Source organism: Mobula birostris, chromosome 3 (genome assembly GCF_030028105.1).
Source record: "Mobula birostris isolate sMobBir1 chromosome 3, sMobBir1.hap1, whole genome shotgun sequence".
In the NCBI taxonomy this organism is placed as follows: domain Eukaryota; kingdom Metazoa; phylum Chordata; class Chondrichthyes; order Myliobatiformes; family Myliobatidae; genus Mobula; species Mobula birostris.
The window spans coordinates 93,971,934-93,993,353 of NC_092372.1; the positions used below are offsets into that span (position 1 = coordinate 93,971,934).

A 21,420-nucleotide genomic window follows, 5' to 3' on the forward strand; every position below is an offset into this window, starting at 1 on the left:
TAGTTTAGAGGAATGGGCAGGGAAGTGGCAAATGAAATATAATGTTGGGAAGTGTATGGTCATGCACTTTGGTGGGAAAAATAAATGGGCAGACTATTATTTAGATGGGGAGAGAATTCAAAATGCAGAGATGCTAAGGGACTTGAGAGTCCTTATGCAGGATTCCCTAAAGGTTAACTTCCAGGTTGCGTCGGTGGTGAAGAAGGCAAATGCAATTTTGGCATTCATTTCTGGAGGTATAGAATATAAGAGCAGGGATGTGATGTTGAGGCTCTGTAAGGAGCTCATGAGACCACACTTGGAGTATTTTGTGCAGTTTTGGGTTCCTTGTTTTAGAAAGGATATATTGACATTGGAGAGGGTTCAGAGAAGATTCATGAGAATGATTCCAGGAATGAAAGGGTTACTGTATGAGGAACATCTGGCAGCTCTTGAGCTGTATTTCCTGGAGTTTAGGAGAATGAGGGGGGATCTCATAGAAACATTCCGAATGTTAAAAGGCCTGAACAGATTAGATATGGCAAAGTTATTTCCCACAGTAGGGGAGTCTAGGACAAGAGGGCACGACATCAGGATTGAAGGACGTCCATTTAGAACAGAGATGCAGAGAAATTACTTTAGTCAGAGGGTGGTAAATCTATGGAATTTGTTGCCACAAGCGGCTGTGAAGGTCAAGTCATTGGGTGCATTTAAGGCAGCGATAGATAGGTTCTTGATTAGCCAGGGCATCAAAGGGTATGGGGAGAAGGCAGGGGAGTGGGGATGTCTGGAAGAATTGGATCAGCCCATGATTGAATGGTGGAGCAAACTTGATGGCCTACTTCTACTCCTCTATCTTATGGTCTAATTATCCTTGACGATTAGACAGAGAGCTCTCAATATATCATCTAAATGAGGTGTAAATAAAACCATATTTAATTGCCTAATTATCAGTTTAAAATTTTCTCAGAACAGAATGGAATGTCACAGAACATAACTACATACAGTGGATGCATTCCCTGGGCACAGTCTAGTTTACCACCTATCATGAATACTTAGTTGAGTATTGTTTTGAGGATTATTTATCAGCTTGACGAAGGTTAGCATTTGAACAGCCCATGGAGTTGACCCTCTGTTGCCTGTTTCAATTTTGAATGGTGCATGGAATGCCCTGGTTAAGATTTTTACTGCCATGCTGCAGGTATTTCATTATTAGTAGTTTTCTGTTAAATCAATGTGCCATGCTGGAAACTGTGTTTTGGCTTTGGCTAAAATGAGGACACATGTTGTCCAACTCAGGAATGTGAGTCAGTTGATCAGGATTGTGGGGAAGAGTTTTCTGAAGGTCAGTAGTCTGGTTCATGCGTCTTTTTTGGCAGGAGCTGGGAGGCGACAGGAGGGAAGATGACTGAGGATGCTGTCCCTATTGCACAAGGTGCTTTGTGCAGATGAATGGCTCCAAGGAGGAAGGGCCAATACTCCCGTGGGAGAGCCCATTAGTTTGAGATGGGTTTTGAGTGGTGTTCGGAATGTGGTGTGTGCCAGACTGTGGGTCCAGCACCTGAGTGAAAAGGACAACTTCAAAATGAGCTCCAACTGTGTGCAGCTTTGGACTGGATTAACTGTAATCGGCCCTTTTTTCCCTTTTCTTTTTACCTACTAACTTCAATAAAGCTGAAATTTGTAAATATACTTCCTTTATATTTTTAAGTGGTGTATGATCTGTTATATCTTGCTGACTGTATAATTGTGTATGGGCAGTATTTACGCAGCATCTTCTCAAATCGAGACTTCTTTAATTGGAACATCATGACGTTCCTGTTTAGTTGAACCCCAACTCATACCAATTCTAGACGCCTGTTGTTTATGAAAGGTGGTCTTCTCACTGCTGAGTTCTGTGGCTGTTAGTGGGGCCAACAGCGAGCCAAGTTTGCATACAAGCCCAGTGAGGGAGTGATGTGTATGAGGATAGAATTCCATCCATTGAAGTGGATTGGCGTGGGTGGAAGGGGCAGGGCAAGTGGGCAGATAAATACAAATGCGTTTGTTGTGTGGTCATGGCTGTTGTGTTTATTTTGTAGGTAGCTTCTATAAGGCAGCATCTAGCCACCATTTATGAGAAGGAAGAAGACTGGAGAAATGCAGCTCAAGTTTTGGTGGGAATTCCACTGGAAACTGGACAGAAGTATGTAATTGTCTGCGACTTGATTCTTTTCTGAAATGTATCATGCAGCTTTTAACTATTTAAAATAAGCTGGTTCCTTTCAAAATTAATATCTATGAACCACTATAGAAAAACACTGAACAATTTATTTGTGTAAAACAATGATAATCCTCATTTGCAATCTTAAGTGATTTTGCTGTAATTTGTTTAATTGAGACCAATGTAAATTAACAATGTCACCACTGGCACATATGAATCATTCTCCCAGGATCTTGTTGTGAAAGAGTTACTGCTTTACCAATTTTTACAGCACACTTTTGCTGTGTATTTTGTAGACTTGTCTGTCTTTTGTCAGCTGCATAACAAACATTAACTCCTTCCACTGCCAAACCAGCATTCTTCTGGCAAGAGTTTTGAGCCAACCATTAATGAGTCTTTCCTGGAAAACTATGTGAAATTAGCTTGGTATAGTCTCTTAATTTCACTTCTCTTAATTCTTCTATCTTTCTGAAAATGTATTTGCATTATTTGGGTCTCTTCATGGCAACAAGTTTTGTTGGAATGAGGAAGAAGGTATTCATCTATGAAGTCCATCAGTATGATGCTTTGAGTATTTTAGTAGTCTTAATTACATTAGCTTATTACAGGTATCCCTGAATATACAAATATTCTACTTGTGAATCTTTGCTGTAGGATGCATATCCTGATTTAAGAGGCTTTTTTAAAAAAAAAATAAGAACAATGTTTAATGTTAACAATAATTCCTGAGCTCTGGAATGCAACTTGAATTTTTATATTCGTACTGATGGAAAACACCTTGTCAATTTACAAGATTTTGTATAATGCAATGTTTTCAATATAATATAACCCTTTTAAAAAACTAATAAATACCTTTATATCAGAAGAGATCAAAACAGTATAATATGTTAGAGAGCCTAAAATTTACTGAATTTAGCTGAAAATAAATAAATAAATACAAAATTTTTCCTACCTTTAAATCTGCCACTAATGTTCATACTCTGAAACATAATTTTATAAAATATATAATTTTATAAAATTGCTTGTCATTAACATTTAGCTTTTTTATAGGCAGTATAATGTGGACTATAAGCTGGACACTTATCTGAAAATTGCTCGTTTGTATCTGGAAGATGATGATCCTGTTCAAGCAGAAGCTTACATTAACCGGGCGTCTCTACTTCAGAATGAATCAACCAATGAACAATTGCAGATACATTACAAGGTAGAACTCTGCTTTTGGAAAGTAGATGTTAATAACATTACTGAAAGCCAGTGGATCATTGAAAATATTTCCACATTTTGAAGAGTTCAGCAATCTTAACTTGGCTAGGTGGTTTAGATAATACCTTCTCAGATATTTAGTGAGTTCAAAGTTCTTGACAGGAGCATTATAGATTAAAGTTGCCCCAGAATACCTGGGTTTGGGAGAAAGAAATTTAACTGGGTTTCTTATTTTTTGCGATTAAAATATATTTTTGGATATCACATTCAACTGGGCTTTTCCCTTGTGTATCAAACTAATGAGTAGTCCGTAGGCAATTGCTGATTAAGATTACCAATCAGCTTCCGAAGTGAGGTACTGGTCAAAGGTTACCATTCATGAAGACTAGTTTGAGTCAATGTATTTAGGAAAGAACTAAAGGGAAATACTGGGAGAACGAACAAAAACAAAATGATCAGAACAAATGACTGCAAATGTATTCTAATTTTATTGGAGTGGATAGGACACTGTGAAATCACGTTGTGTTGACAGTGGAGGGAGTTAATATTTGTTATGTAGCTGGCTACTGACTAATTGGACTGACTTATCTTGTGTGGCATTGGACTCCCAAAGTATGGTTAAAGCTGAACCCAATGAGACAGGTGGAACTTTATTCCATCATGATGGTGGCTTGTGCCTTTTTAAATGATGCAAGAGTTTTGGAGAAATTCTGACCTGTTCTTATCACTGAAGTATTTATGTGACTGGTTCAATTAAGCTTCTGGTCAATGGAATGTCAAGAGGAGCTTTTCTATTAGAAAGTAATCATCGTGTGGCAGGAATGACATTTGCCACTTAACATCTCAAGCCTGAATGATGTCCAGGTCTTGCTGCATGCAGAAAATGAATACCTTATTATCAAAAAATTGTGAATGGAACTCAACTCGGAAGTAATCAATATACATCCATAGTTCTGATAACGAAAGAAAGGGGAGATGTATTGGAAAGCAAATAATTGCAGGTGCTGAAAATCTGTGGAGCATGTCACAGTTTATTTGGGACACAAGATTCTGCAGCTGCTGGAAACCTTGAGTAACAAGTGCAAAATGCTGAAGAAACTTGGCAGGTCAGGCAGCATCTACAGAGGGAAAGATGCTGCCTGACCTGCTGAGTTCCTCCAGCATTTTATGTGTGTTGCTCACAATTTAGTTTTTCTCCATATCTGAATACATTTTGTTTTGCCACTGTCTCATTACTTTGTGTTAAATTATTTGTCAAATTATAATCTATTATGCAAATTACAGTGCCAAAGTTAATCTGACCTTTCATGTTTGTAAGTCCTGCCACGAGAAAGACAGATCTGGCCAGAACATGGGATTTCCATCAGTAATTACCACTTCAGGTCGCACTTATCATTGCTTACTCTGAATTCCAGAAAACTCTTGCTGATGGTGCTGTGAGAATAGCTTCATGAGAAAAGTTACAGTAGCTTCTGTTAGCGTGATTAGCAATGCCAGCTTTGCATTTGCCCATATTTTGCAAGTGAGTGGAAAGCTATACAATCTAACTATATGTAAACCAAAGGGACAGCTTCGTAGACAAAAAATTAATGTCCCCATTTTTCATCTAGCTGCCTTGGAACAATACAAAATATCAATAGTTGCATTTTCAGTAAAGTGAAACTTTCTTCTGTTTTTTTGTCTTCAGGTGTGTTATGCTCGTGTCCTCGATTACAGAAGGAAATTTATAGAAGCTGCTCAGCGATATAATGAACTTTCGTATAAATCTATAGTTCATGAAACGGAGCGCCTAGAGGCATTAAAGCACGCACTACACTGCACCATTCTTGCATCGGCAGGTATTATATTGTTGCCCAATACTCCTAAGGATGTAAATAGTTCTAATATAATTGAATATGTTAAGCACCAAATCTGTAGTCTTACATTTTAATTAGACCCGATTCCTATCTGTTAATTTCTGTCAAGGAATAAGTACATCAGAAAATAATGTGGATTGCAAACAATTTCAAACATAGTGTTATTAAAAATATATCTTTTGTTTCTTGAAGTTTCTGATTTGAAAGTTATCCTGAAGCAGGAATACCGATATATTCTAATCTACATCCAGCTTCACAGCTGCCCCTTTTCTGTCTTGTGAATTTATTGAGAGTTCAGGAGATCTAAAATAAGAGATTTTGATTACCATGTGGCTACTAAAAGAACCATTAGTGGACTCTATAAAAACAAACTTAAAAATAGTATAAAATTGGATATTGTGAAAATATTGCATACTATTATCATATTACCAGCTCAGAAAGGAACAAAATATGGCTTTGCTAGTTATTATTACTTTGGTTAACTGAATTGCACATACTGAAGCAATTTGTTTTGAAAAGAAGGAATGGTTGATCTCAAACGTGATTTTTTTTGTATCATTGGTTATTTGAAATGATTGTGTCAGATGAGCTTGGCGTTCCACATTGGGAAATAATACACTGTTAATGTTTTTCTTGTTGAAAATGCAATGATCTTTTTATTCATTAGGAGAAACTTTACCCCAAGAGTAGTGAGAACATGGTATATAATAGCATAAGGAGTGAATGAAGCAAATCATATAGATTTAAGTGGAGGTTGGACAAGCATGTGAGGGAGAAACGTATTAGGGGGTAACATTAATAGATTTACCTAGGAAAAGAACGAAAGAGGCTTGCGGAGCATAAAAAATGGCATGTATCTGTTGGGTCAAATGTTCTTTTTCTAAAATTTGGAGTTGGATCTCTTTCAGCCTTTTTTGCTTTTGCCTTTGTTGACAAATCTTCATTTTGTCTGAATTAATCCAAAGCAAATGCAAGAATAGTTTTGGGAATTATTTTTACAAAGGATAAATCTTGTAGTGAGAAAAAATTTAGAAATTGTATCCACCTAAAACTTACAATTTGAGGCACTTACACAAGTAAACATGTGTCATGAGATTACAAAACTTTTTACACAAATGTACTGAAGCTTTATTAGGACAGAGAAGTCAGAAGGTGAATCATGGGCAGAATTCAAAGCATGCAAGTGAATAACTTCTTATTTTGAAAAATAAGTTGGGAATGCAACATAGTAAACAAAGTCTAAGGTTTGGCAAGAAGTTTTCTATCATTCAGATCAAGTTTTCTTGCATCGTTCGAAATATTAAGCATTATTATAACAGCAAATCTATGATAGAAATGAATAAATATATGTTTACGATAAAGTAATTGAAAATACAAGATTTTCCAAGTAACAAAAAGGGGAAAACACAAGGAAAAGCTAAGGGAAAAAACATAAATTGGGAAGTAATAATGTGAAGAAATAATGCAACAAAAGTATTAAATTTCACAGTGTTTCTTTTGGTTTTGCTTTCCCTGCAGGACAGCAGCGATCCCGTATGCTGGCAACCCTTTTTAAGGATGAACGCTGTCAGCAACTTGCAGCTTATGGAATTCTGGAGAAAATGTATCTAGATAGAATTATTCGAGGGAATCAGTTACAGGAGTTTGCTGCTATGCTGATGCCTCACCAGAAAGCAACAACTGCTGATGGTAAAGTCTGCAGTTTGATTTTATCCTGAATGTGTGTTTTTCACACCTTTTATTTTATAGTTTATAGCAGAATAATTTGTATATGATAAAACCATTTTTGGTATTATAATGGGGTGACTTTTCATAGCTTCAGTCAAAACGCTGCACTATCTTGTAACACTCTACATTGTTGGATTCTACATTTAGATATGTATGGAAGTTCAGATGAGAATTTCAGTCTGGTAGTGTGTATCAGTAACTTGACTTTTATCAAGTTACACATTATTCTTTTCCATAAATTGTATTATTGACCTTCTGTTTCCTGGTAATGCAACTGAAATCTTACTAATATCTTTGAATGCAGCCTATTTTACTATTTTTTTAAAAAACAAGTCCACTGATTTGTGGTTTGCACATAAAATGGAAGTCATACCCATGAGCACTTCTTCTGGATGTGACCATTTGAATGAGCTGACTTTCTGCTCTCACTTTTAGGGCAACTTAGAGCAGATTCCCATTTGGGCAACAGTTCTGCCCCCTTGAATGCCTTGACAATTTGCTGGCTGCAATAGTTAATGACATGTAAAAGCAAGCAAACAAATAATTTAAAAATACGTTACCATGAAGTGTGTAATGTATCACAGGGTTAGTGACCCTATTCAAATAAATGGGGTTGCTGTTCTTCCCTGGTGTAAAATTAAGGTGCTTAGTGCAATCAGACTCTCACCAAGAAATTAAACCTACGTTGCTGAACTCCGGTCTGCAATGGAGTTGATGTGTGGGTTGGGCAGCACCTGACTGTCAAAAGCCTTGGTCTTCCATGTTGATCTTTTCTTTGACTATCCTTCTCAGTATTGAAATACAGAGCTTGTTGTGTGGAATTGTAGGTAAATATAATAATTGCTGCATTGTCTACAAGTGAAATGCTAATCCCAATGCCTTGACCATTCTGATGACTGAACGGTTTAAGAACCTTTGGCTACCAGCTGTCAATCCCTAATGTTTCTCAGTGATTTTTTTTTAAATTTGCTAAGTCATGATAAAAATCTGTGACATTGTTTTCAATGTAATGATGTTATGTTTCCTCTCTTGGTACCAGGTTCCAGTATACTGGACAGGGCTGTCATTGAGCACAACTTGCTTTCTGCCAGTAAACTCTACAATAATATCACATTTGAAGAGCTTGGAGCTTTGCTCGAAATACCACCAGCCAAGGTAAACTTTCAAAGTATTGAATTTTTTTTACCTTGTTTTAATCTCAGAATGAAAACAAACATCTTCTATTGAAGAGAAGAATATGCCTTCAGTGTATATTTCGGCATTATTTCACTTTACATATATAGGGAAGGCATTTTTAGAGTTAGGCGTTTTCTTACTAAGAGCAACACTTTGGATTAATTGTTTGAAATTGTGTTTTATGGTTTCCTTACACAAGGCTATGAGCTAGCATAGGGAGCTAGATGCTAATAAAACATCTGACAGAACAAATATACCTTGGATTATGACATATTCAGCTTGTATGGGAGAATGAGGAGTGATATATAGGAGCTACAGGGAGGTAGTCATCCCTATGTTGCAGAAGGCAAGTAACTGGGTGACTGTCAGCAGGAAAGAAAATGGGCAACAAGTGTAAGGCATCCCTATGGCCATTCCCCTCAATAATAGATATACCTCTTTGGATACTTTTGAGGGAGATGACCTACCAGGGGCAGCCACAGATGACCGAGTCTATGGCACTGAGTCTGGTGGTGCTGTGGCTCAGATGAGAAGAGAGGTGAAGAGGACTGCAGTGGTGAGAGGAGATTCAATAGTCAGAGGAATAAAGAAGAGATTCTGTGGGCATGATAGAGACACCCAGATGGTATGTTGCCTCCCAGGTGCCAGGATGTCTCGGATCGGTTCCATGACATTTTAAAGGGGGATGGTGAGCAGCCAGTAGACTTGGTACATATTGGCACCGATGGCATAGGTAGGAAAGGTGAGGAGGTCCTGAAGAGAGATTTTAGGGAACGAGACAGAAACCTGGAAAACAGGACCGTCAGGGTAGTAATCTCTGGATTGCTTCCCGTACCACGCACCAGTGAGGGTAAGAATAAGATGATTTGGCAGATGAATGCTGAGGAACCGGTGCATGGAGCAGGGGTTCAGATTTATGGATCGTTGGACCTCTTCTGGGAAAGTACGACCTGTACAAAATGGATGGGTTACACCTGAACCCAAGAGGGACCAATATTGTTGCAGGCAGGTTTGCTAGAGCTGTTTAGCAGGGGAGCTAGAACTAATTTGGCGGGGGGGGGCGCGGGTAGGAATCAGGGTGATAGTGCTGAGAATGAGGTAATTGGTTTACAAACAGAAGCAGTGTGTAATGAGACTGCTAGTAAGGAGAGGCTGATGATCGGGCAAAATTGCAGTCAACACAATGAGTTGCAATGTAAAAGGCAGTCAAGATTGGAAAGGGTGAATTCAGGGCTCAAGGTGTTATATTTGATTGCGCGCAGTATACAGAATAAGGTAGATGAACTTGTAGCACAGTTCACAGTTACAGATTGGCATGAATGACATTGTGTGCATCATTGAAAGAAGATTATAGCTGGGAGGTTAATATCCAAGGATACACATTGTATCAAAAGGGCAGGCAGGTGGGGGGGGGAGTGGCTCTGTTGGTTTAAAAAAAATATGAAATCAAATCACGAGGAAAAGGTGACGTAGGGTCAAAAGAGGTTGAATGGTTGTGGGTAGAGCTAAGGAAATGCAAGAGTAAAAAGACCCTGATGGGAGTTGGATACAGACACCCCCAAACAGTAGTAAAGATGTGGTCTACAAATTGCAACGGGAGATAGAAAATGGGGGAAAAGGACAGTGTAACGATAGTCGAGGAGGATTTCAATATGCAGGTGGATTGGGAAAATCATGTTGGTGCTGGATCCCAAGAAGGGGAATTCCTAGAATACCTACAAGATGGCTTTTCAGAGCAGCTTGTGGTTGAGCCCATCAGGGATCAGCTATTCTGCATTGGGTGTTGTGCAATGAACCTGAATTGATTAGAGAGCTTAAGGTAAAGGAACCCTTGGGGACAAGTGATCATAATATGATAGAATTCACCCTGCAACTTGAGAAGAAAAAGCTGAAGTCAGATGTATCAGTATTATAGTGAAGCAAAAGGGAATTATGGAAGCATGAGAGAGGAGCTGGTCAAAATTGATTGGAAATGAACACTGGCAGGGATGTCAGCAAAGTAGCAATGGCTGGAATTTCTGGGAGCAATTCGGAAGCAAAATATATGCATCCTAAAGAGGAAGAAGTATTCTAAAGGCAGGATGACACAACCGTGGCTGACAAGAGAAGTCAAAACCAACATAAGAGTCAAAGAGAGGACATATAATCGAGTAAATATTAGTGGGAGTTAAGGATTTGGGAAACATTTAAAAACAAAAAGAAGGCAACTGGAAAAGTCATAAAGAAGGAAAAGATAGAATATTAAAGTAAGCTAGTCAAGAATATTGAAGAGGATACCAAAAGTTTGTTCAGACACGTAAAGTACAAAAGTGAGAATTGATATCAGACTGCTGGAAAATGATGCCAGATGTAGTAAGGGGGGGACAAGGAAATGATGGATGAACTGAATAAGTAGTTTGCATCAGTCTTCACTGAAGAAGACACCAGCAATATGGTGGAAGTTTGAGAGTGTTGGGGCAGAAGTGTGTGAAGTTGCCATTAATGAAGAGAAGGTTCTTGGGAAACTGAAAGAGGTGGCTGAAGAGATTGTGGAGATAATGGTTCTTCAGAATCAATTGATTCTGGCATGGTTCTGGATGAATGGAAAATTGCAAATGTCACTCCACTCTTCAAGAAGGAAGAGAGGCAAATGAAGGGAAATTATAGGCCAGTTAATCTGACTCGGTTGGGAAGATGTTGGAGTCAATTGTTAAGGATGTGGTTTCGGGGTACTTGGAGGCACATGATAAAATAGGCCATAGGCAGCATGGTTTCCTTGAGGGAAAATCTTGCCTGACACACTTCTTGGAATTCTTTGAAGAAATAACAGACAGGATAGACAAAGGAGAATCGGTTCATGTTGTGTACTTGGATTTTCAGAATGCTTTTGACAAGGCTGCTTAACAAGCTATGAGCCTATGGTATTACAAGATGATTCTAGCATGGATAAAGCATTGGCTGATTGGCAGGAAGTAAAGAGTGGGAATAAAAGGAGCTTTTTTTCTTATGGCTAGTGGTGTTCCATAGGGGTCTGTGTTGGAACTGCTTTTTGCGTTATATGTCAATGACTTGGATGACGGAATTGATGGCTATGTGGCCAAGCTTGCGGATGGGGAAAGATACGTGGAGGGGCACGTAGTTTTGAGGAAGTAGAGAGGCTATGGAAGAATGTAAACAGATGATGAATGGGCAAAAAAAGTGGCAGATAGAGTACAGTGTCGGGAAGTGTATGGTCATAGACTCTGGTAGAAGAAATAAAAGGGTAGACTATTTTCAAAATGGAGAAAAAATTCAAAAATCTGATGTGCAAGGGGACTTGGGCGTGTTTGTGCAGGATTCCTTAGAGGTTAATTTACAGGTTGAGTAAGTGGTAAGGAGGGCAAATGCGATGATAGCATTCATTTTGAGAGGACTAGAATATAAAGGCAATGATATAATGTTGAGGCTTTATAAAGCACTGGTGAGGCCTCACTTGGAGTATTGTGAGCAGTTTTGGGCCCCTTATCTAAGAAAGGAATGCTGACATTGGAGAGGTTCAAAGGAGGTTCATGAAAATGATTCCGGGATTGAAAGGCTTGTCATATGAGGAATGTTTGATGGCTCTGGGCCTCGACTCACTGGAATTCAAAAGAATGAGGGGTGACCTCTTTGAAACCTAACGAATGTTGAATGGTCCCAATAGAATGGACGTGGGGAGGATGTTTCCTATGGTGGGAGAATCTAAGACCAGAGGACACAGCCTCAGGATGGAGGGGCATCCTATTTAGAATGGAGATGAGGAGGAATCTGTGGATTTCATTACCACAGGCTGATGTGGAGGCCAAGTTGTTGGGTATATTTAAGACAGATGTTGATAGATTCTTGATTAATCAGGGCATGAAGGGATAGAGGGAGAAGGCAGGATTTTGGGGCTGAGGGGGAAACTGGATCAGCCATGATGTAATGGTGGAGCAGCCTCGATGGGCCAAATGGCCTAATTCTGATTCCATATCTTATGAACATTGTCCTTTCAACTCTTTACATTTACTCTAACCATGCACAAAATAACAAATTGTGCAAATGGCTACAAGAACATCAAACACCCCCTCGCATGAGAAAGCAAACACATCGTGCAAATGGCAACAAGAAAGAACGGGCAAAAACATAGAATATAAAACTGAAAGAGTCCAATCACGGTTCAATCCATAAATTGCAGACCCAGAACTTTGGTATCATCCTCCGACAGGATCGAGGGAGTGAAAGACCATCACACACAGGCACCTTCCTTCAGGAGCTGCAAGCAAAAGGCTGGTAGATGGCGCTGCGCGCTTGCCTTCCATACTCACCGCAATGTTTCAATCTTTCTCAACGGTTTAATCGGCAAGATTGGCGAAAATGGCTGCTTGCCTCCTGGAATCTTCTCAGAGACTCAAACTGTAGATCACAGACCTCATCAGTACCAGAAACACATTTAAAATAAAAAGAAGATGGAAAAGAACTGAAAGAAACAGTATCGTGGACTATATGTAAGATGCCGCCTGAGGTAACGTTGTTCAGCTGCGCCACCTTGACCAGAACCATGTCTTCTCCACTGTCTGCCCGGATAGAAATGTAAACAATATTGGATCACATAGCTGCTGTGATCCATAGATAATTATAAACCAAGAAGCATAAATTTCTTTACTCTGTTGGTCTGTTCTATGATAAAAAGGTAGTCCTATTTACATTTAAAGCGTGTGTTGTGTATATGATGATAAACTAATCTAATAGGAGGAAGCCTACTATACATACTCCATCTTGGAAGCATGGAAGGCAGGTATCACTTTTAAATGGTAGGCCATAAATTTATGTTGTATTTGAGGTTTTGATCTTCAGACACTCTCCTCATATGACTAAAGATTGTATTGGCACATTAAAGATAGAAACATAGAAAAGTACAGCACAGAAACAGGCCCTTCAGCCCATTTAGCCGATGCTGACACAACTTAAACTGCCTACTCCCATTTGACCTGCACTGGGACCATAGGCCTCCATACCCCCACTATCCATGTGCCTATCCAAGCTTTGCTTAAACGTTGAAATCCAGCTGGCATGAACCACTTGTGCTGGCAGCTTATTCCACACTCTCACAACCCTCTGATTGAAGAAGCTTCCCCTCGTGTTCCCTTTAACCTTGTCACCTTTCACCTCTGGTTGTAGTCCCACCCAACCTCAGTGGAAAAAGCCTGCTTGCATTTACCCTATCTATGCCCTTCATAATTTTGTATACCTCTATCAAATCTCTTCTCAATCTTCTACATTCTAAGTAATGAAGCCCTAACCTATTCAATCTTTCCTTATAATTCCTGTCCTCCAGAACCAGCAACATCCTTGTAAATTTTCTCTGTACTTTTTCAACCTTACTTAAATCTTTCCTGTAGGTAGGTGACTAAAAACTGCATAAAATACTCCAACTTAGACTTCACCAACATCTTATACAACTTCATAACATCCCATCTCCCATATTTGATACTTTTGGAAGGCCATTGTGCCAAAAGCTTTCTTTACAACCCTATCTAAATGTGCTGACAGTTTCAATGAATTATGGACCTGTATTCCCAGATTTCTTTGATCTACTGCACTCCTCAGTGCCCTACCATTCACTGTGTAAGGCTTACCCTGCTTGGTTCTACCAAAGTGCAACACTTCATGCTTAACTGCATTAAATTCCATCTGTCATTTTCAGCCCATTTTTCCACCTGATCTAGATCCCGATGCAAGCCATGATAACCTTCTTTGCTGTCCACTATATCCCAATCTTGGTGTTGTCCACAAATTTGCAGATCCGGTTAACCATATCATCCAGATTGTTGATATAGATGACAAACAGCAATGGATCCAGCACCAATCCCTGTGGCACTCCACTTCTCGCAGGCCTCCAGTTGGAGGGGCAACCATCTACTACCACTCCCTGGCTTCTCCCACAATGTCTACTCCATTCTTCTAACTCATCTTGAATGCCAGGCGACTGAACCTTCCTGACCAACCTCCCTTGTGGGACCTTGTCAAATGCCTTGCTAAAGTCCATGTAGAAACATCCACTGCATTGCATTCATCCACCTTCCTGATAACTGCCTCTAAAAACTCTGTAAGATTGGTTAGACATGATCTACTGACAATCCTTAATTAGTTCATGTCTATCCAAATACTTATATATCCAGTCCTTTAGAATACCTCCCAATAACTTTCCCACAACTGATGTCAGACTCACCAGCCTATAACTTCCTGGTTTATGTTTACAGCCTTTCTTAAACAGCAGAACAACATTGGCTATCCTCCAATACCCTGTAATTTCTCCTGTCGCTAAGGATGATTTAAATATCTTCAAAGGGCCCTGGCAATTTCTGCATTTGCCTCCCATAGGGTCTGAGGGAACACCTTGTTAGGCTTGAGGATTTGTCCACCCTGATTTGCCTCCAGACAGCAAACGTCTCCTCCTGTACAATATGTATAGGGTCCATGAAGTTGATGCTGCTTTGCCTCACTTCTGTAGACTCTGTGTCCATTTCCTGAGTAAATACAAATGCAAAAAATGTATTTAAGATCTCCCCCGTCTGTTTTGGCTCCACACATGAATTACCATTCTGACCTTCCAGAGAACCAATTTTGTCCCTTGCAATTCTTTTGTTCTTAACATATCTGTAGAATCCCTTAGCTTTCTCCTTCACCTTTTCTGCTACAGGGCAACTTCATGCCTTTGCTTAGCCCTTCTGATTTCTTTCCTAAGTGTTGTCTGGTATTTCTTATACTTCATAAGCACTTCATTTGTTCCTAACTACCTATACTTGATATGCATCACTTTTTTTTCTCTTAACCAGGGTCTCAATACCTATTAAAAACCGAGGTTCCCTACAATTGTTATCTTTACCTTTTATTCTGGCACATACAAGCTTTGTACTCCCAAAATTTCACTTTGACATCCTCCCATTTTCCAAGTACAACAGCCTGCCCCAATCCACACTTGCCAGATCCTTTCTGATACCATCAAAATTAGCCTTTCTCCAATTTAGAATCTCAACCTGCAGACCAGACCTATCTTTTTGCATATTTACTTTGAAACTAATGAAATTGTGATCACAAGATGCAAAAGTGTTGCCCTACACAAACTTATGTCACCTGCCCTGTCTCATTCCTAATAGCAGATCAACTAAAGCACACTCTCTTGTTGGGACTTACTGATTAAGGAAACTTTCCTGAACACATTTGACAAACTCTATTCCATGTTGTCCTTTTACAGTATGGGAGTCTCTGTCAATACGTGGAAAGTTAAAATCCCTTATGTTTCTTGGAACAGTCTGCGATCTGTCTACAGATTTGCTCCTCTAAATCCCATGAACTGTTGGGTGGTCTGTAATATAGCCACATTAATGTGGTCATACCTTTCTTATTTCTCAGTTCCACCCATAAAGCTTCACTAGACAAGTTCTCCAGTCAGTCCTGACTGAGCACTGATGTGACATTTTCCCTGGCTGGTAATGCCACCCCTCATCTTTTATTTCCTCCCACTCGGCCATGCCTAAAGCAATGGAGCCCCAGAATAACCCCCCCCCCGCAAATGTTTCACTAATGGCTACAACTCATAATTCCAGATGTTGATCCATGCTCTGTGCCTGAGCTCATCTACCTTTCCTACAATACTTCTTGCATTGAAATATTCACAGCTTAGGACACCAGTCGCGCCATGCTCAACCTATTGATTCCTGACTTTGTCTGACGTTTTACCAACATTCCGGTCAAGATGGCACCTGCGTACAACACTCCTTTGGCCGACATCTTCTGGATAGATCATAAATCCATATATTTCACTTCTTTTATGTTTTTTATGTTTGTTTATTGTCTTGGATGTGATTCTGGAACTGTTGGAGCCTGTGATTTGCTGTTTGGAGATTGTTTGGGTGTTCCAGTGCTCTGCATTCTCCGAGAGAATTCTGGGAGGCAAAGGCAGTGTGAGCAAACCTCAGGGCGGGCAGGCTGCGGGACAGGGCGTGAGCTGATAAAAGCTTCCATTGTGCGCTGATTAAAGTGGCAAGGGAGATTGAAACATTGAGGTAAATGCAGAAGGTGTGCACCAGCTGCCTGCCTTTTGATCACTGAGAGTTGCTCTGATACGCTACCAGTGAGGTCCTTTAACATCTGCCGGACGATGCTGAGGATGTTCTACGAGTCTGTGGTGGCCAGTGCTATCATGCTTGCTGTTGTGTGCTGGGGCAGCAGGCTGAGGGTAGCAGACGCCAAGAGAATCAACGAACGTAAGGCCAGTGATGTTGTGAGGATGGAACTGGACTCTCTCACGGTGGTGTCTGAAAAGAGGATGCTGTCTAAGTTGCATGCCATCTTGGACAATGTCTCCCATCCACTACATAATGTACTGGGTGGGCACAGGAGTACATTCAGCCAGAGACTCATTCCACCGAGTTGCAACACAGAGCGTCATAGGAAGTCATTCCTGCCTGTGGCCATTAAACTTTACAACTCCTCCCTTGGAGGGTCAGACACCCTGAGCCAATAGGCTGGTCCTGGACTTATTTCATAATTTACTGGCATAATTTACATATTACTATTTCACTATTTATGGTTTTATTACTATTTATTATTTATGGTGCAACTGTAACGAAAACCAATTTCCCCTGGGATCAATAAAGTATGACTATGACTATGAGAGCTTGCCACTATGCCCAGAGAATATTGCCCAGATTTTCTGCGCTTTGGATGTGGACTTACTTTTTTGTATTCTGTGTTTTTGCCCGATCTTTCTCAGGTTTTTTTTGTGAGGGGGGGTAGTTTGTGGATTTGGTGGTCGATGTGCCTGTTTCATTTTTGTTTGTTTTTTCATGTTGTAAGGGGATATGGGGTTGGTGATTGTGCTGCCTTTCTTTCCTTGGTTTAATGGCTGACCGGAGAAGAAGAATTTCGGATAATGAATGAATCCTTGAACATTGGAACGTTTGTCTCCTCAACCTCTCCACTAATTGTTCCAGCACTCTGATTCCCATCCCCTTGAAACTCTGTGCAGCATTAGCAAATCTCCTCACTTGGATATTTGTTTCTTCTCCAGTTCAGGTGCAAACCATCTCTTCTGTACAGGTCCCACCTTCTCTGCAAGAGAGCCCAATGATCCAAAAATTTTATGCCCTTCCTCCTACACCAACTCCTTAGCCACATGTTAAATTGTATAATCATCCTATTTCTGGCCTCACTGGCGCATGGCATAGGTAGCAATCCTGAGATTACAGCCTGGAGGTCCTGCCTTTAACAGCACCTAACTCCATGACCTCCCTTTGCAGAACCTTGTCACTCTTCCTACCCATGTCATTGGTAACTACATGGACCACCCACCCACTTAAGAATGCTGAGGACTCGATCTGAGATGTCCCGGACCTTGGCACCCGGAAGGCACCATACCATCTAGAAATCTCATTCTCGCCCACAGAACTTCCTTTCTGTTCCACTAACTGATGAAGCCTCTTTCACCATAATCCACATCTTCTCCTCTCCCCCCCACCCCTTCCCTTCTGAGTCACAGAGCTAGGGACCCAACCGCTGTGACTTTCCTCTGCTAGGTCATTCCTGCCAACAGTATCCAAAATTATATACCTGTTGTTGAGGGGGATGGTCACTGATAATGGTGAATATCCTCATTGACATTGGTCTTTGTTGGGAAATGACCACATCATAGGACAGGAGAGGAAGAAATTCATGCTTCAAAGGTTCATTTATTGTTAAATAAATTTCAATTCTGAAATTCTTCTTCTCCAGATGGCCACGAAACCAAGAAAGAAAAGAATGGCAGCACAATCATCAACCCTCAAATCCCTCCTCCCTACTCAAAAAAAACAAACAAAAATGAAACTGGCTCATCAACCCCCAAATTCTCCTCCCACGCACAAAAAATGAGAAAGATTGGATGAAAAACACAGAATACAAAAAAACCATAAGACTGGAAAAAAAGAAGTTCACAGTCCAAGTCCACATCCAAAACACAGAAAACCTGGGTAACATTTTCACTCCCTGTAGCAGAGCAATCTCACCAGCGATTTAAAAAAAAAGCACCCTTCCCTCTCTGGCAGCAAACTGATTTTACCAGCGATTTAGTCAGTCTCCTCTCTCAGCAGCAGATTGATTCCCCCAGTGATTTAAAAAAAAAAGCAAGCAGTTCAACCTCCCTTGTCACTTTAATTGGTGAAATGCAGTTGAACATTGGTTCACAGCCTTCTGACCATGAGGTTCATGCATGCTGCCTCTGCCTCCTGGAATCCCTTCAGAGACTGCAGAGCACTGAAACACCCAGACGATCTCCAAACTGTAGATCACATTCTAGACAAAAAAACAAACATAAAAGACATAAAAGAAGTGAAATATATGGTTTCACGATCTATCCAGAAGATGTCAACTGAAGGAGTGTTGTATACAGGTGGCATCTTGACCAGAAGACCACCCCAAATGGGGTGATCATCCCAAAGACCACCTAAGGATTGATGGCAGAAGTGCTGGATGCGGGGTCAATGCAACGTTTCACGGAAGTTTGGATGGGTACATGGATGGGTGGGGTAAGGAGGAAAATGGACCACGGAGGGTCTGTGGGACTGGGCAGGATTAACTGTTTGGCACAGGCTAGATTGGTTGAAGGGCCTGTTTCTGTGTTCTGTGACTTTATTCATTTAATTTTTGAAAAAAATGACAAAGTACTTTGTTTCTGTACTCATACAGATCTGCATTCACTGGCTTAATTAGTATCTTGGGAGGAATATTTGGTGACTTTTTACATTAAACAGAAACTACAAGATATACACCCTTGGGACTGAAATTTCATCTAATATTAAAAAGATTAGGGATTTTTTTGTGCTCAGGATAAGTATACTGCATCTGATAGTAATCTCAATTTAACAGCTAAACATTGCCTCGTGCCTGAATTTATTAGAGAGAGATTACAACATTATCCAGTGTTTCAAAGAGACCTCAAATTTTATGGGCCAAGATTAAAACCATTTTCTTGCTGTTCAATATGAAATGATTGTCTATTTCTTAGGCCTGCCTTGGCCCATTTTCTAATTTTACTGCTATCTTGTTCTAAATCAAGTGATTCCCAGTGATCAATTGCATTATTGATCATTATTTACTTGAATATTTTCTCTTCTGCCGGTTTTTCTGACCCATAAAAATACCAGTTCTAAATCAATACCCTGGTTGTATTCTCTTTTTTGGTAGCTCCTTTTTGTGTGTTTCTTAACTTGATTACATTTTTCCTTTAGCGAAGACTCCAAAATTATACCTGGTATGTTATGGAGGAGATTGATACTGGTTAAACTGTTAATGTCCACATTTTGTGTCTTATGTGAACTTAACGTTCCAGTAAAAGAAATAGAATACGGGGAGGAGTCAATGTGTCAAGCAGTAGGTATATCTTGACATTTTGGGTGCAGCGTCTCGACTTGAAACCTAAACATCCAGCTCTTGCCTCCATAGATTTTTGTTTGACGTGCTGAGTTTTCCAAGTTTTTTTTTGTTGTTCTATTTTCCATCATCTGTAGTCTCTTTTGTCTTAGTTTTAATTTTTTTTCTTACCATTTGCCAGTTATTGGTTCAGGAATTTTGTTTATCATCACTCCAGATGTCATTCCTGATCATCTCTAGAAAACGTGCTGAAATATACTTTATGCATATTTCAGTTTTCTAACTTAAGCTACATCTGTCACTTATTTCCCCTTCCAACCTGAACACAGCTCTCCTGTACTTTGTAACCACCTTTTACAATGTTAACCATCTCCTTGTTATCTTGGTGTCATAAGCTTTGACATTTTGATACTCTTCCAGATAATTTCTGCTTACATTTTATTATGTATGCCAATAATCATAGTCATACTTTATTGATCCCGGGGGAAATTGGTTTTCGTTACAGTTGCACCATAAATAATTAAATAGTAATATGTAAATTATGCCAGGAAATAAGTCCAGGACCAGCCTATTGGCTAAGGGTGTCTGACTTTCCAAGGGAGGAGTTGTAAAGTTCGATGGCCACAGGTAGGAATGACTTCCTATGACGCTCTGTGTTGCATCTCGGTGGAATGAGTCTCTGGCTGAATGTACTCCTGAATACTACATTGAATGAAGATGATTAGACAAGCAACACTAAATATGAAGCCAATATCAGTGCGATAAGTTCCTAGGTCTGCTGGCAGATAAGCAGGCAAAGTTAAGGTTCCAGGAAATTTGGGGAGGGATGGTTTATAGACTATGGTTTTATTAGTGTAAATTTTAAAAATTGAGAGTTTTTCTGACCAGATTAATTACAGGTTAGTTGTTGGTGTATTTCTTATAGATGTTACTCTGTAATCTGTTCAGTAGTTGAGCATTGTGTTAAGTTACATAAGTCTTCATGGAAATGCAGAAAGTTTTGGTGTCTTCTGAGCAAACCAGTTTTTCCTAGGCATGGGTGCATTGGTAGGTATTCCATTGTAATACAGCATGCTTGGATAAGTAAGCAGAGGGTACACAGAACATTACAAGCTGCTAAAGATGGAAGGAAAGAGGATTTCAACAGGAGGCCATTTCTGCCTTGAATGTTAGGGGAGCATCTGTGATGCCATATGTAGTGACTTGTAGTGGAAATGAACAGGTCATTAATGACATCCTCCACCTCCAGCAGCCTTAACTACAGTTTAAATCAGAGCAGAAATTCTATTTCATGAAAGAGCCTGGAATACAGACAGCGAGCATGAAACTTCACCTTCATTATGTATTCACTGATAGAGTGCCACTGAGTGCACATTGTCTTCTGGAACTTTACATGACGACTCTACCCTGAACTTCAACAGAAATGGATCTAATCCATCAGCATCCTGTTAATGTAAAGCATGTCACTAACAAGCATTCTTGGGTAACCTTATAATTTTATTTTGCAGCAGCCTGCAGTGTAAATTCTATTTTTGCTACATAGCAAATCAATAAGAGACTACTAGGTGATGATGATGATGTGCAAGTCACAAGCACGTGTAGACTATGATTGCGCTTAGATGCAAAGGGATAGACCATTGCCATTCTGAAAGGACACTTATGATACAATAATTGCTTTACAGAAGTCTTTTGGCACTCTGTGGTGTCAAAGTTCAAAGAACATTTATTATCAAAGTATGTATACTTTGTACAACCTTGAGATTCATCTCCTTACAAGCAGCATCAAAACAAAGCCAATAGAACCCATTTTCTTTTTTTTTTGGGGGGGGGGGAAGACTGTCAAAGACCTAGTGTGCAGAGAATGAGTCAGGGTTGTAGTAGTTTGCT

General features: G+C 39.9%; 1 protein-coding gene across 1 annotated transcript in view; it reads left to right on the plus strand.

Moving 5' to 3' along the window:
- The window catches only part of cops4 (COP9 constitutive photomorphogenic homolog subunit 4 (Arabidopsis)), a 55,973-nt gene that overhangs the window by 25,280 nt on the left and 9,273 nt on the right, over positions 1–21,420 (plus strand). The window contains exons 4-8 of the mRNA XM_072253053.1: positions 2,061–2,164; positions 3,233–3,386; positions 5,073–5,223; positions 6,760–6,930; positions 8,009–8,124. Of these exons, the coding sequence (XP_072109154.1) occupies positions 2,061–2,164; positions 3,233–3,386; positions 5,073–5,223; positions 6,760–6,930; positions 8,009–8,124 (696 nt within the window). The remainder of the gene's footprint in view (positions 1–2,060; positions 2,165–3,232; positions 3,387–5,072; positions 5,224–6,759; positions 6,931–8,008; positions 8,125–21,420) is intronic.